Source organism: Hylaeus anthracinus, unplaced genomic scaffold (assembly GCF_026225885.1).
Source record: "Hylaeus anthracinus isolate JK02 unplaced genomic scaffold, UHH_iyHylAnth1.0_haploid 11994, whole genome shotgun sequence".
NCBI lineage: Eukaryota > Metazoa > Arthropoda > Insecta > Hymenoptera > Colletidae > Hylaeus > Hylaeus anthracinus.
Window position 1 is genome coordinate 14,964,003 of NW_026534341.1, and position 13,159 is coordinate 14,977,161.

At 32.3% G+C, this 13,159-nt stretch overlaps 1 protein-coding gene across 4 annotated transcripts in view; it reads left to right on the top strand.

Annotated features, from left to right (window-relative positions):
- LOC128888534 (calcium-transporting ATPase sarcoplasmic/endoplasmic reticulum type) overlaps nucleotides 1-13,159 on the top strand; it is an 87,263-nt gene that overhangs the window by 47,558 nt on the left and 26,546 nt on the right. For all 4 annotated transcript variants that reach the window (XM_054145485.1, XM_054145489.1, XM_054145487.1 and 1 more), the window contains exon 3: nucleotides 9,548-9,565. In XM_054145485.1, coding sequence (XP_054001460.1) covers nucleotides 9,548-9,565 — 18 coding nt within the window. The remainder of the gene's footprint in view (nucleotides 1-9,547; nucleotides 9,566-13,159) is intronic.

A 13,159-nucleotide genomic window follows, 5' to 3' on the forward strand; every position in this document is an offset into this window, starting at 1 on the left:
CAGTTACATTTTACGTGCTATCCACCCGGTGCAAATCTGATTGTATATTTTTGAAATGTAGGTTACTGAAAGCCAACGAATGCAAGTATCTGATAAAGGATTGCGTAAGTTTTGGCAAACGTGCCTACAATCTATTTGCGTTTTAAGAATATCTTATGCGTATCGTTATTTACTGCTCTGACGCGACACGACAATAAGCAATAATGTAAAGGTGTGTGTATATAATTGTTTTCTTGTAGGTGGGGTAATAGAGGAGATCTGGAGGTCAATCTAATTTTTTTAAATGGAATGGTATACTTTTTGTACAAAAGTATGGTAGAGTAATCGAATTCTAAATAAGAAAGTGTTGACCTTTATTAACCCTAAACTTCACTTTATTACTTGGAAATTTCCTTAACGTAATATCAAGATGGAGATTCAACCTTATCACAGATTTCCTCAGGACAGTGATGTTTACGTTCTGCATCGGCTAGCGGCTGAAAGCTAGCAACCGCTGCTATGCAACATCGCGTCGATTAAACAAAAATCCTCCAAAAGATTAGAAAAAAAACTTTTATTTGTATTAGATTGACCTCCATATCTCTATTACTTTACCCACAAGAAAACAATTATTACATGACGTAGGCCGTCCTACCAAACAACTTGTGTAGGAACAAACTTTTAACAACTACAACATCTTCCAAAATATCGTGCTGTACTCACTTAAACAAAACACCCTGTATATAAAATTGTCGTGAGAGAGTAATTATTTCTAAGGACGTATTTATCTAGTTGAAGATTTTTCGTTAACCACGTTTGTGTTTGTGATATTTGATTCTGTCATCGTTGGAAATATCATAATCGGACGGTGGATTTTATACATTTATGATATAAACAAATATAATGAACATATGCTAAACATAACCAGAAGGTACGTGTACTTATGCAAAATGAAATAACAATATTATTATATTAATTGTAGAATATATTCAACATACCTCATGTATGTATGTTTTATGTATGCTTCTATATTGTAGTACGTCATAAATGCATAAAATCTGTAATTAATCATAATAATAGTAATCAAGCAATACTAGAATATAATATACATGCTCGTGTCTCATAATTGAACAGTACACACATATTACTACAATTACGTATAATTCTTTGAAAAAATAGTCATTCGTGTTTTATTCTTGCTACGAAATCTCCAAGTTCTGAGAAAAAAGAATCATCATGTAGCAAAAAAGGAGCTGCTTTTGACCCCTGTTAAAAAGTGTGTCCATCTTAAATTACATGTAAAAAGATAAATCGTTAGTTAAATATTGGGTTGGCTAATAAGTTCATAGCGTTTTATTTTTTTTTTTTTTTTTTTATTCTAGAACGATTTATTTGCTGTTTGCCAGAGTGTTTATATGCATTCGAAACGGCTCTTTCTGCTCTACAGAACTAGGGTAATCGTTGTTTTGAATAATTTAATTTTTTATTATTTTTCAAGCTTAGAAATGAATTTTCCAGGAGGCACAAATCAACATATGCTACATCTGCTTTTCTTCGCTTTTCATCGAGGTTAAAAAAGCTGGCGCGGCCACTCGGGAGATTTGCCTCGATGAAAAGCGAAGAAAAGCAGATGTCGTTAATGTCGATTTTTGCCTCCTGGAAAATCCATTTCTAAGTTTGAAAAATAATAAAAAATTAAATTATTCAAAATAACGATTATCACAGACTTGTAGAGCAGATAGAGCTCTTTCGAATGCATATAAACACTTTGAAAAACAGGAACCAAATCGTTGTAGAATAAAATAAAAAATAAAACGCTACGAACTTATTAGACAATCCAATAATATTTGAACCAGGAACTAGAAAATACCCTGAAAACGAAGTACAGATTTGTTCCAAATCATTTAACTTGACTTTTAAGAACCCCATAAAATATTGTTTCTGTGATCCCGTTTCATATTGCACGTCGTTCAGTTTGGAAAGCTCAGCACCGACAGATTTCAATGGAAATGGAGACGTGCCAACTGTTGTTTTTATCTGACACGTGCATTTCAATGCACTCGATGACATTTGATCGTGGCAACAGGTCCTTCATAGGATTTTCTAAAAATGTATGTCCAGTAGTGGTATAAATGGTATACGCTGTAGGAAAAACCCTCATAAAAAACTTCAAAAAAGTGAAAAAATTACACCAAGTACATGAAAAAGTGGAGAACTCAGGGAGTTATCATAGAAAAATAAAAGATCTCCATAGAGAACTACAAGAAAGTAAAGTGTAACTGTATTTCACTAAATACAAGAAAATGTATTTTACTAACAATGAGAAACAAGATATGTACGACACTTTTGTGTTGTGTGATGCAGATAATTTAAACGCAGTTATACAAACAATAAAAAAACGTTATCAGAGATGTTTAGAATGTAATGGAGAAGCGTTTGAGCATCTTCTTCAATAAAGACATTTTTTGAACGTATCTCGAGAACTAATCATTTTTTTATGTCATGGTATCCTAATCATTTTTTACGTAGAATGAACAGAAGAATCGATCTGTCTAAAAGAAAATATGCATTTCTATTTAAAGAAATGATGCAATTGTTAATTCCACATACACTGCTGGATCTAAAAAAAATTTGAAGTCTTACAGATGTAGTGCTTTTCGAACTATTTATCTTTCTCCTTTGGCATTTTTTAATAAATGTAATAATGACGGAGTTATGACTTGAAACAATTGCGTGGACTATCCTGTATGTATACAAACGTTAGGCGGAACCGAGCACTTGTGAGAAAACTCACGGCGTCCGTCCCTCTAGTGGTGAAGAGACAGGTAGATGCCACCACATTCCTGTTGTCGAAAAGTAAACAAAATATTACCAACTTTCAATATTTAAATCTTCATAATTTTTAATACAAATATTTCATGTTGATATACTAAAAAGAAAAACATTATTTTATTGTTTTTATCTTATATTCCGTATTATCTTTTCTTATTCTTTTATTTTGCCTCATATCTTTTTCTGAAATTCTCTTATTCTTTGTAATCTTATCTTATAGTCTAATAGTTTAACATCTTACAGTTTAATATTATTAAAAATGGATTCTTTCTTAGAATCTATCCCATGCCTTCTGCACGTTATATTAATTATAACTGTTCTCGAATAATCGAATCGATCGAATAATTAATGCATTCACGTTGAAGTCGAGATTCCGACAGGTAGCCGCGGTGTATATAATAAAGTCGGATAAAATTGTATTTTATTTAGGTCAAGGTGAGGCATATACCGTGTATCAAGGCTGCATCTCTTAGACGTATGTTTCCACTTGTGGGACGCCTGAGATAGTAATGCATTAATTCCACGTTAATTAACTCGTTTTCGCCTCGCAGACGGTGCCCCGAGATTAATGTATGTACAGACATATTAGCCAGCCGCGTTATTAACCGCAAAGCATCATTTGCTCGCATGAGTACCGTCAAGCGTTTCAGTAATCCAATATTCGGTCTGCTAGAATTCGATTGGTAATCTCTGTGGAACAGGAAAATTAAATGAATACCTGTGCTGTAATGTAATTATCCAGAAATAACTGGTTTTTTAGTAAATCTCCACGTTAATGCAATATAAGGTTAAATTATTAATGATTAATTGGATAAATCAGCATTCGTGCTATTTTTCAACGAATCTTGGATTTCGCAGAACGCTAATGCGTCTCTGATGTCTCGACAGAAGAAAGTTCCTCAAGTTCCATCGCGGAATACCGGCACAAACGCCTTAGGAGCCTTTGAATCATCTTCAGGGCTCTTTAAGTTCGACGACAAAGTGGGTCGAGCTTTCTCGGCTGATATCAAACTACTTTTTCTCTCAGAAAGTACGAAACCACCGTATTTACCTTTACATTAGTCGAATTACTTGTAATTCTTCGTGAGAAGAAAGATTCCTAGAATGAAAAGTAATTTTTTAAATAAGGAACTCTTGGTGTATTTATTTTTTGAGTGGAGGTGAGAACTAACGGTCTGTGGTTCGTCTCCTATCGATTCTATCGAAAATTCATGAAGGACAAAAAGGTTTGGAAATTTAATTTACAACAACTTTTGTCATATGCAATTTTATTACAATTGTGACGGTACGCGAGATACTACTAGATTCTATACTTTCTGCTGGGACGTCCCTATAATAAGTTTCTTTCTCTCTCAGCAGGCTCCATTAACCCTTTGCGATCGTATGTCTATACTCAATCACTAAAGTTCTTGTACTGTTCCGATCGTATGAAAAGATTTAAGCCATTACATAATAGTAATACATAGATTCTAAGACATTAGTGTGATAATAGATTAATAGTTAGTGATCTAAAATATATGGTAAGAACGTTAGTAATTATAGTTATTCAAAAAGATATGAAGTAGTGGATGAAATATCTACATGTTTAGTTTTTCAAAGATAAAAATATTGAATATTGATATTTTTTACTGTAACAGATTGCAATAAATACGGTAGGAGTATAAACGAAAAATAAAGCGCGGATACTACAATAGCAAATAGTCGAAGATACTTTGCAGAATTTCAAATAATATTTTACAAATTTTATTTAAGTATAATTAGGCATTCTCGCTTCTTAAGATATTTGATAAACAATACTTTAAAATGACAAGAAAATAGTTACCGAAAAATACCACATGATGGAGAACTATAAAATATAATTTTTACATAAAAACATTACATTAAAACACATTATTGTGTAAACATATATCTAAAGTTCATAAAAGAATGAATAAATCTTGTTTATCCTTCACAATCTTGCATATTATATTATCACTTCTCGTTCTTCGGAAATTAATTCCGACCACAGCCATGTCTAAATTTAATACGACCGCAAAGGGTTAATTTATCTGGTATGAAGTATATATTCTAATATTATTTATAGTGATCTGTATAGTAATTTGATGTATCTGCTTATAAGTTAATATAGCCCTATCGTTTTACCATCTAATCTTGGAATATATAATAAATTATTTTCTTTTGCATTTTTCAGTTTAGTATTTTCGTAGCAGTTTTATTAAAAATTTTCTATGATCCAGTAAAAGATTTCGCGTTACCCGAACACATAATACAATTAAACCAGTGACGATCAGTCTAAGCCTGTTGTGAAATTGATCGTTGAAACCCCTTAGGAGTAGACTATTTTTAAATACGATTATCAACCATAACGAAATGATTCCGAAGCCGGGAACCTCGGAAATAACGTTACCATAAAAATTACTTTGTCTCGTAACTTCGTTTTTCAGACAAATTTCTCGCGAAATCTAAAAAGCGATAGGACATACTTTCTCTGGATCTGCCATAAATTGCTCTGGGAAATCAGGTTTGATTTCAGTTTACTTCCAAGAGTGGGAGGAGCAAATACTCCTTTTAGTTTACGTTTTTTTAGAAATATTAATTTTACGTTTATTTACATTCGAATAAAAAAATTATAATTCATAGTTTGGTTTGGTTATGTATTTAGTTTAGATTAAAGGCGGTATTTGATTGAAAAATTGAGAAAGTAATCACCCCCGAAACAGTATTAACACTTTCGCTGCGAATGACGCACATGTGCGTCCAACTGAATAAATTTTGATAATACATGGTTGTTTTTATTATTTTTCAGTTTTCATTTTTTTTGTTCGCCAGTCATATTATATATAAAATAAGTTACTACAAATATACGTTTTTCAAAATAATCATATTAGAACATTTTTAAGAAATTTTTCATTAAAAAAAATATAATTGTAGCTCTTAGCGAATGGTAACTTTTTTTTTTTTCGTCCGCAGCGAAAGTGTTAAAATGCTACTCCAAAAAAATCACTACTTTTCATTGCCTTTAAAATTTGCACTCATCTACAAAAAAGAAAACGATTTTAAAATGTTAATTTCATTTCATTCTACCGTAAATTGCTGTAGGAAATTAGATTTAGTTGCAGTTTACTTACAAAAGGAGGGGTAAAAATTCCCTTAGTTTATTTATGTTGTGTTTTTTTTATATTCAGTTACAAAATTATAATTTCTAACTTGGTTTAGTTATACATATATTTAGTCTAGACTAAAAACAATAATTGGTTGGGAAATTGGGAAAGTATATTTTTTTCTCTAAAAAGAATCATATTTTTGAAATTCCTCTTAAAAATGTTCGCCAATCCACAAGAAATAGGCAATTTTTAAATTCGAACTTTTAAAAAGATCCAACAAAAATGTAAATTTCCCGATATCAAGATCGTCTTTAAATATTTCTTTGTGATTTCTTCGCTATTTTTCTGTCAGCATTTATATCATATCATATTACCAGATCGCTGCAATTTTTAAACGTCAGTAAACAACCAAAAAATTGATAAAATGCATACCTGGCATCACTTACTGAAAAAGAGTGCCCCAGTTACCTAAAAGGAGTCATTTATCTATCCACTAGAAAGTGCAACGAGTTTTCCTCGACCGTACTATATTTCTCAGACATAAATTACGACCAGATCGGAAACGCCAATCCGTTTTCCCGCATTTTTCAAGCTGAACAGACACCAGAGTGCCTCCCACGCCCCCATAGTATGTCAAACGCAGCCCGATGGAAGCATCAGTTTTCCCAGACATTCAATGTGGAAACCCCCCAACCCTCCTCTGTGTTCCTTCGGTGAAAATCCCCGTGGCGAGTTTCACATACGATTTTTTTTTTCTCCATACGCCTACTTTTCCCTGCGGCCCACTTTTTTCACCCCGCTGTCACGGGGACACGCGTCGACGAGCCGTCACTGAGTGTAAGGGCGTTTATTATCGACGAGGAAAAATCGTTGTTTTCGATGTCGCCGCGCCGCGATGCTTCAGAGCAATTCAAAGTAGGCCAATTTAAAGGAGATGGGCGTCCAAAGCTTGCAGAGTAGAGTAGAAGCAATTTTCTTATCTGAATGGAGAATTTCGAATGACGAGTCGAAGGTGAAGGATTTTTTTGAGTATAAATTGCAGTATGACCGATAAAAGCCCTCTCCAAGCTTGTGTTGACTTTAAATTCATACGTACATTGTTATTAGTATGTATCAGTTGTGGCTGTAGAGCAATTAAATAATCTACAGACGATTTAATTATTATTAATCATTTAATTATTAAGTATTTATTAATTATTAATTATTTAATTATTAAGAACTCGAGACCCTCGAATTGTCACTCAATTTTTAACCGACTTATGAAAAGAAGGAGATTTCTCAATTCGACACGTGTATATTTTTTTTTTCATGTCTGTTTCCGATTAAGTATGCCGAGATGGATTGAACAATCGGAATGGAACCTTATGCATCTTGTAAAGCGTCTCTTTCAGTTGGTCCCTTAAAAAAATCTTTGGCTTTGTTTTATTTTTTACCACTTTATATCACTTTTTATCGCAATAAAATAATTTTTGGAAAAAGAATATAAATGACTTCGAAAAATAGTAAAACTGCACTAAAAAGTATGAAGTAATTTCTAATTAATTTATATGAATACTCGCCAGCTGTAGATATAATTGCTTAAAAGTATGAGAAAATGCAGTGAAAAGTGTGAAATAATTTCTATTTAAACTGCTTTATTGTTCACCAGCTTTTGATGAATTTGGTTAAATTATTAAATACAGCATATGAAATACAATGCAACCGTTTTGGAGGCGGCGCAAAATTTAAAATAACGTACATTCAAAATTACCAAACTTGGTTTAACTATCTCCCGGAGGAACAAAAAATATCATGTTTAATTAATGCTGTTGTTATGTCCGCTTTAGACATCATATACATTAACACTATTCAATATCGCTAACCCCATCAAATACTATCCCAAACCTACTCAGACTGTATTTCTGTCTAAATAGTATACACATTAACTGTATGGAATATTGCCCCCACCCCTTCGCCACAACAAATACATCAAACCCACTCAGACAGTACACATGTATACATAACAGCATTCAATATTGCTGACCCCACCAAAAGCTAACTCAAGTCGGAATTAAAATTTTTAATTTTGCGCCGCCTCCGAAAAGCTTGACTGGTATTTAATATGCTGTATTCAATAATTTAACCAAATTCATCAAGAGCTGGTGAGCAATAATGCAGTTTAAATAGAAATTATTTCGTACTTTTCATTGTATTTTGTCATACTTTTAAGCAATTATATCTAGAGAAAGTGAGTATTCATATAGTTAACTATTATAGAAATTATTTCATACCTTTTAGTGCAGTTTTAATGTTTTTCGAAGTTGATTATATTTGTTTTCTCCAAAAATTATTTTTACTTACATTTATAGAAATTGCATGTTTATTATTGCATGTATACTAGTATCAACAGTTAATACATTAAATATATTTGTTTATCTTATCAATTATAAGCATGTATCTATTTTTATAGATATAAATTTCTTCTCTTTAAAAATAATAATAACATGATCAATGTTCATGTATTAATTCTACTTATATTTACAGAAATTGGACCTTTATTAATACTATTATCAACACTATTACTAATTTAAATTAATATTCGTATTTTCGTTTATCAATATTCATTATATACTTTAATTAAAATAATTTCCTGACTGTTCGTATCACCAAGTAACTATATTTATTCAAATAATTCAACATTATTTTTTGAGTTACTTCCTTTATGTATATTCCTACTGTATTCCTCTTTCCGATGGAAATGAAATTCCCCCAAACTTTCACTCCTATACTACTTTAATAAATAAATCCGTTTACATTCCAATTATTTCCAGACATGCAAAAGCAAGATACAAATACATTTTGACACATTATCCATACTAATATATGTATACTCATACTAATCCATACTAATAATATTATGAATGCTCACGCACACCTACTTGTTCCTGAAAGAGAGTGCACCCAGGTGTACGGTGTGCAACGAAACCCTTAGCATAAACCACATTTTATTTAGCTGTCAGCATTTCTTTAGAATTAGGAAAGTTTCGGAATCCCAAACAATATGAATGAAATTATGAATTCGCATGACAGCATTAGGGACTTAATTCTATTCCTAAAAGAAACCAGAATTTACGACAGGTTGTAAAAGTACATGGATGATAGATCTAAATGTATAAAGTCGCTCATAACTTTAGCTCTTAATGCGACATTTTTACATTATTAAATTTATTATATATATTATAAATGCGAAAGTAACTCTGTCTGTCTGTTACCTTTTCACGCTTAAATCCCTGAACAAATTTCGATAAAAGTTGTCACGAAGATAGATTGCATTCTGAGGAAGGACATAGACTATATTTTATTTTGATGAAGTTAAGGTTTCATTTCGAAATCTAAATATTTGTAAATAAAGAATGAGAAATATTGATTGAAAGATCTGTATTACGTAAAACAAAAGACGGTCAGGGACTGGTTCACGAAGGTGCTCATACGTACTTAGTTGAACTGTCAGTCGAACGCAAACGACAGAAAATAAATAGTATTCCTATAAAGTTCCTTGGGAATTGCACGTTCGAGCCAATTTAATCAATTAACTGCCGTCAATCTTTTCCAATCAAAGAAAGCATCGCTGATTTGTTGTTTTTCTGTTACAGAGTTGCCAGCCGAGGAGGGTAAGTTCTTTTCCACCGAAAGGGTTCTTTTTTCCTGACGATCGACACGGTAAGCCATACCCAGCAACAGATTGGCATCAATCTTCGTGCTCGTTCCGGATACTTGTTGTTGGCCAATGCTAATCTCGTGGCTCGGTTTCAATACTTCGTGGCCCGAATTATTTTCGGTCTTTCGGTCCAGCTGATCCGCATGACATTTGAAACACACTTTCACCAGCGTCGCCTACGGACCGTTTGAAATCGGTTCTAGATTTACAGAGCACACAGTGCTCGTTGAACCGAGTGAACAATGTCTAGCAGGCGGAAATATAACCTTGTTCAAGTTTTCGTGTCTATTTTAGATTTCGATACTACGAATGATCCTGTTCAACAGGTTTTTACTTGAATGTCAGGGGGTATTATGAAAATATGCAGTTCAAAAAAAATTTCTAATTTTGGACGAATAGTTTGGTGTATTTTAATCGTTAAAATTAGAATGTATCGATTTTTATAACGAGACAAAATTATTATACAGTAAGCGTATAGTTAGATGCTAGGTACCAGATACAATAAAAAGTTGTTAGATACGGTTTTTTTTTCATATTATGTACATACATATTTACATTATTAAATTTATTACAGTGTAATAAATGCACGGTAAAAATATATGTTTTTTTATATATAGGGCATTTCAAGCTACTTCGATCACTTTTGGACCTGACCATTTTTTATTTAGTTGAAATTTTTTTACATAATAGTACCCTACTGAATACATTTTTTGTGAATGTTTGCAGACTTTTCGTTTGCCAAAAATTGACCAAATTGGACGATCTTTTTTTTCTTCCAAATGTGCGTTTATGAATGAACGTTACGAAAAGAGTACAAATCAAAATATTTGAATTCGTCTCTTATAACATTTTTTTGATTTTTCGGAATAAAACTTAAATTTTTTAAATCTCGACACTTAATTCCCCCCCCCCCCCATCTTTGTTTTTCCCCATTTCATAGCATAAGTCTCAATCTGGACCGATTTTTTTTCCTTTCTTTTTTAATTAAATATAATTTTTTTGTTCATTAAATATGTTAATTTTGTTAATTTTGTTCAAAAAATATGTGCGACTTTTTTCCGTTTGAAAAAGTAGGAAATATAAAATCAATAATTTCTTTATGATAACACACTTTTTCAAAAAATCTGAAAAAATTATACATTACTAGTTGTAATGTTTTGTTATATCTGTAAAAATATGAAGATGATCTCATAAGTAATTAAAGCAATATAAAGCATTTTCCCAATTTTTTAATGATCTTTGATTTTTTTGATCACGTTCCACACCTACGAAAAATCTGAAAAGATTAGAAATTACTAATTCTAATAAGGGCTTCATATTGCATAAATATAAACGTGGTCACTTAACAACTTCGATAAAAGAATCGGCGATTGAAATATTTTCGAATTTTTTAAAAATCGAATTTACATCCAAAAATTCTGGTAAAATTCTCGAATGTGCATATTAATTGGTAAAATAATCATGATTTTTTTGATAATTTTTTATTGAGCAGAACGGGAGATATTAAGGATAAAGGGAAAAATGATTTCTACTCCGTAATTACCACTGTAGTAGAGGTCAAAACTCTGTGAAAAGGGGATTTCTTCGAATCACCTATCGAATGGCATGAACCCCGTTCAATTTCGTTTGAAGGCACTTGTACCATGTTTATTTGGCTAAACCCTTTATCACCTAACATGCTGAGCTTCTTACGATCGATTTTTTGAGTTTATCCCGAAGCAAGAAACCAAATTATATATACAGAGTCTACCCGTTAAGTTGTGCTACTGTATTTTAAGTATTTCCGATAGCGTATATCTTTAAATCTGAAAAAATTGCTTTTCAGGTTAAAATGTAAAGGTCATCTTCACTTTTTTAAAGGCCACCTTATTTTGTACGTCATAGGGTCGATGCCGATGTCGAGACGAATTCATCGGTGTATCATATTATAACCTTGAAATGATTTTTAATCGACAATTTTGTGAAAACGTAATATTAATGAACAATTATTTCTTACAAGATAAATCAGGTTATATCAGATGTTCGAACTGCGATCCATCTTCTACGATACAGAGTACTGCTCTTTTCATTGTCGCCATAATTGGGCCGTTTCGGTTTGTATTATTCCGTGGAGTTGTTATGCGATTCCGAAGTTCTTGAACATTATCGATTGTTGTGCCGTATACAACGGATTGCAGATATTCTCAAAGATAAAAATCCAACGAAGACAGATCCGGAAAACGCGGTGACCAACGAACTGGACCATTAGTTTCTATCCAACGATTTCGAAACTTGTTGTTAAGATATCTTGTAATTGTAGCATTGAGCGTAGGACAACCGTCTTGTTGAAGATACAGTGAGTTTAGAATGTATTTATTTTATTGCTTCAAACCATAACTGGCTTATACAGCATACAATAATTGTGGTAAATACAATTTAGTTACATCAAATTCTTATGTTACAGTCTTTGAGAAAACTATAAATAATTTTTAACTCTTTAATATCCGGTTCACTCAAAAATGTGTTGATATAATACGGAGGACGATATTCGTTACTAAGGAGCATATGGAACAAAACTTCACGCTGATCATTGTGTTGCGGGCACTGCCAATTCTCAAAATCACGATCAATTTCTCAAAAAGCCATGTGTGAAATTATAGTTTATTAATTCTTTTTATACTCAATGGTATCCTATATATTCTCGGAAATCTCTAGAGTAGATATAGTCCAAGCAACAATTACTAGTTTATATAATTTGCAAAATTAACAAGAAAATACGAAAAATCGGCAGAAATAAAGAAGAAATAAGTATAAGTTTATTGCTTCGTACAAATTAGAAAACATCAAATATCCAGTAAAAGTACTTTTAAAAAGGTCTCTAATAGAAGAATGGAAAAAGATCCCACTTCGAATAACTAATAATGTAGTTAATTTAATGCTTAAAAGAAATTTCTTTCTTTTTTTTTTACGTAAAATATCATTGATTATTAAAATGAAAAAAAGTTAAGAAAACTACAATTTCATACAAAAGTAAGTAGAGAACTTGATCGGTACGATACGAATACATTCTACGCCCACTGTATAATTGGAACCACATAAAACAACGATAGTTATCCTTACGATTGCAAATAATACAAATCAGTCATCAAAATATATCATTTTCACGTTGCGTTTTTATTCACCCAATTGTACGGTAGGAGGTTAGGGTTATAAATTCAGAAAAACATCGCGAGCCGTGGCCAGGACGAACGTTATGAAATCAACTTGGCAGTAAACACGTTAACGCAGTCGTTACTTAATTGTTTGCCAGACCATGATGACACAAATAGTGGACAGGGTTGAACGTCTAATGCCAGATCTTTGGCACTCATAGGTTCTCCTAAAGGTATCGGATCATGCAAGATCGAGGCTTCTTCCTGCCGTGTTTACGTACTTATTGTTAGGTGTAATCCGTGGTACCCTTCGATCCCTTAAAAATAGACGCACTTGTACGTGGTCGGTGGCTCGCGTAGCTTTTCAAGACGATTGGCCACTTGTCGGTGTAATTATTTTTAGAGGAAACAGCTAC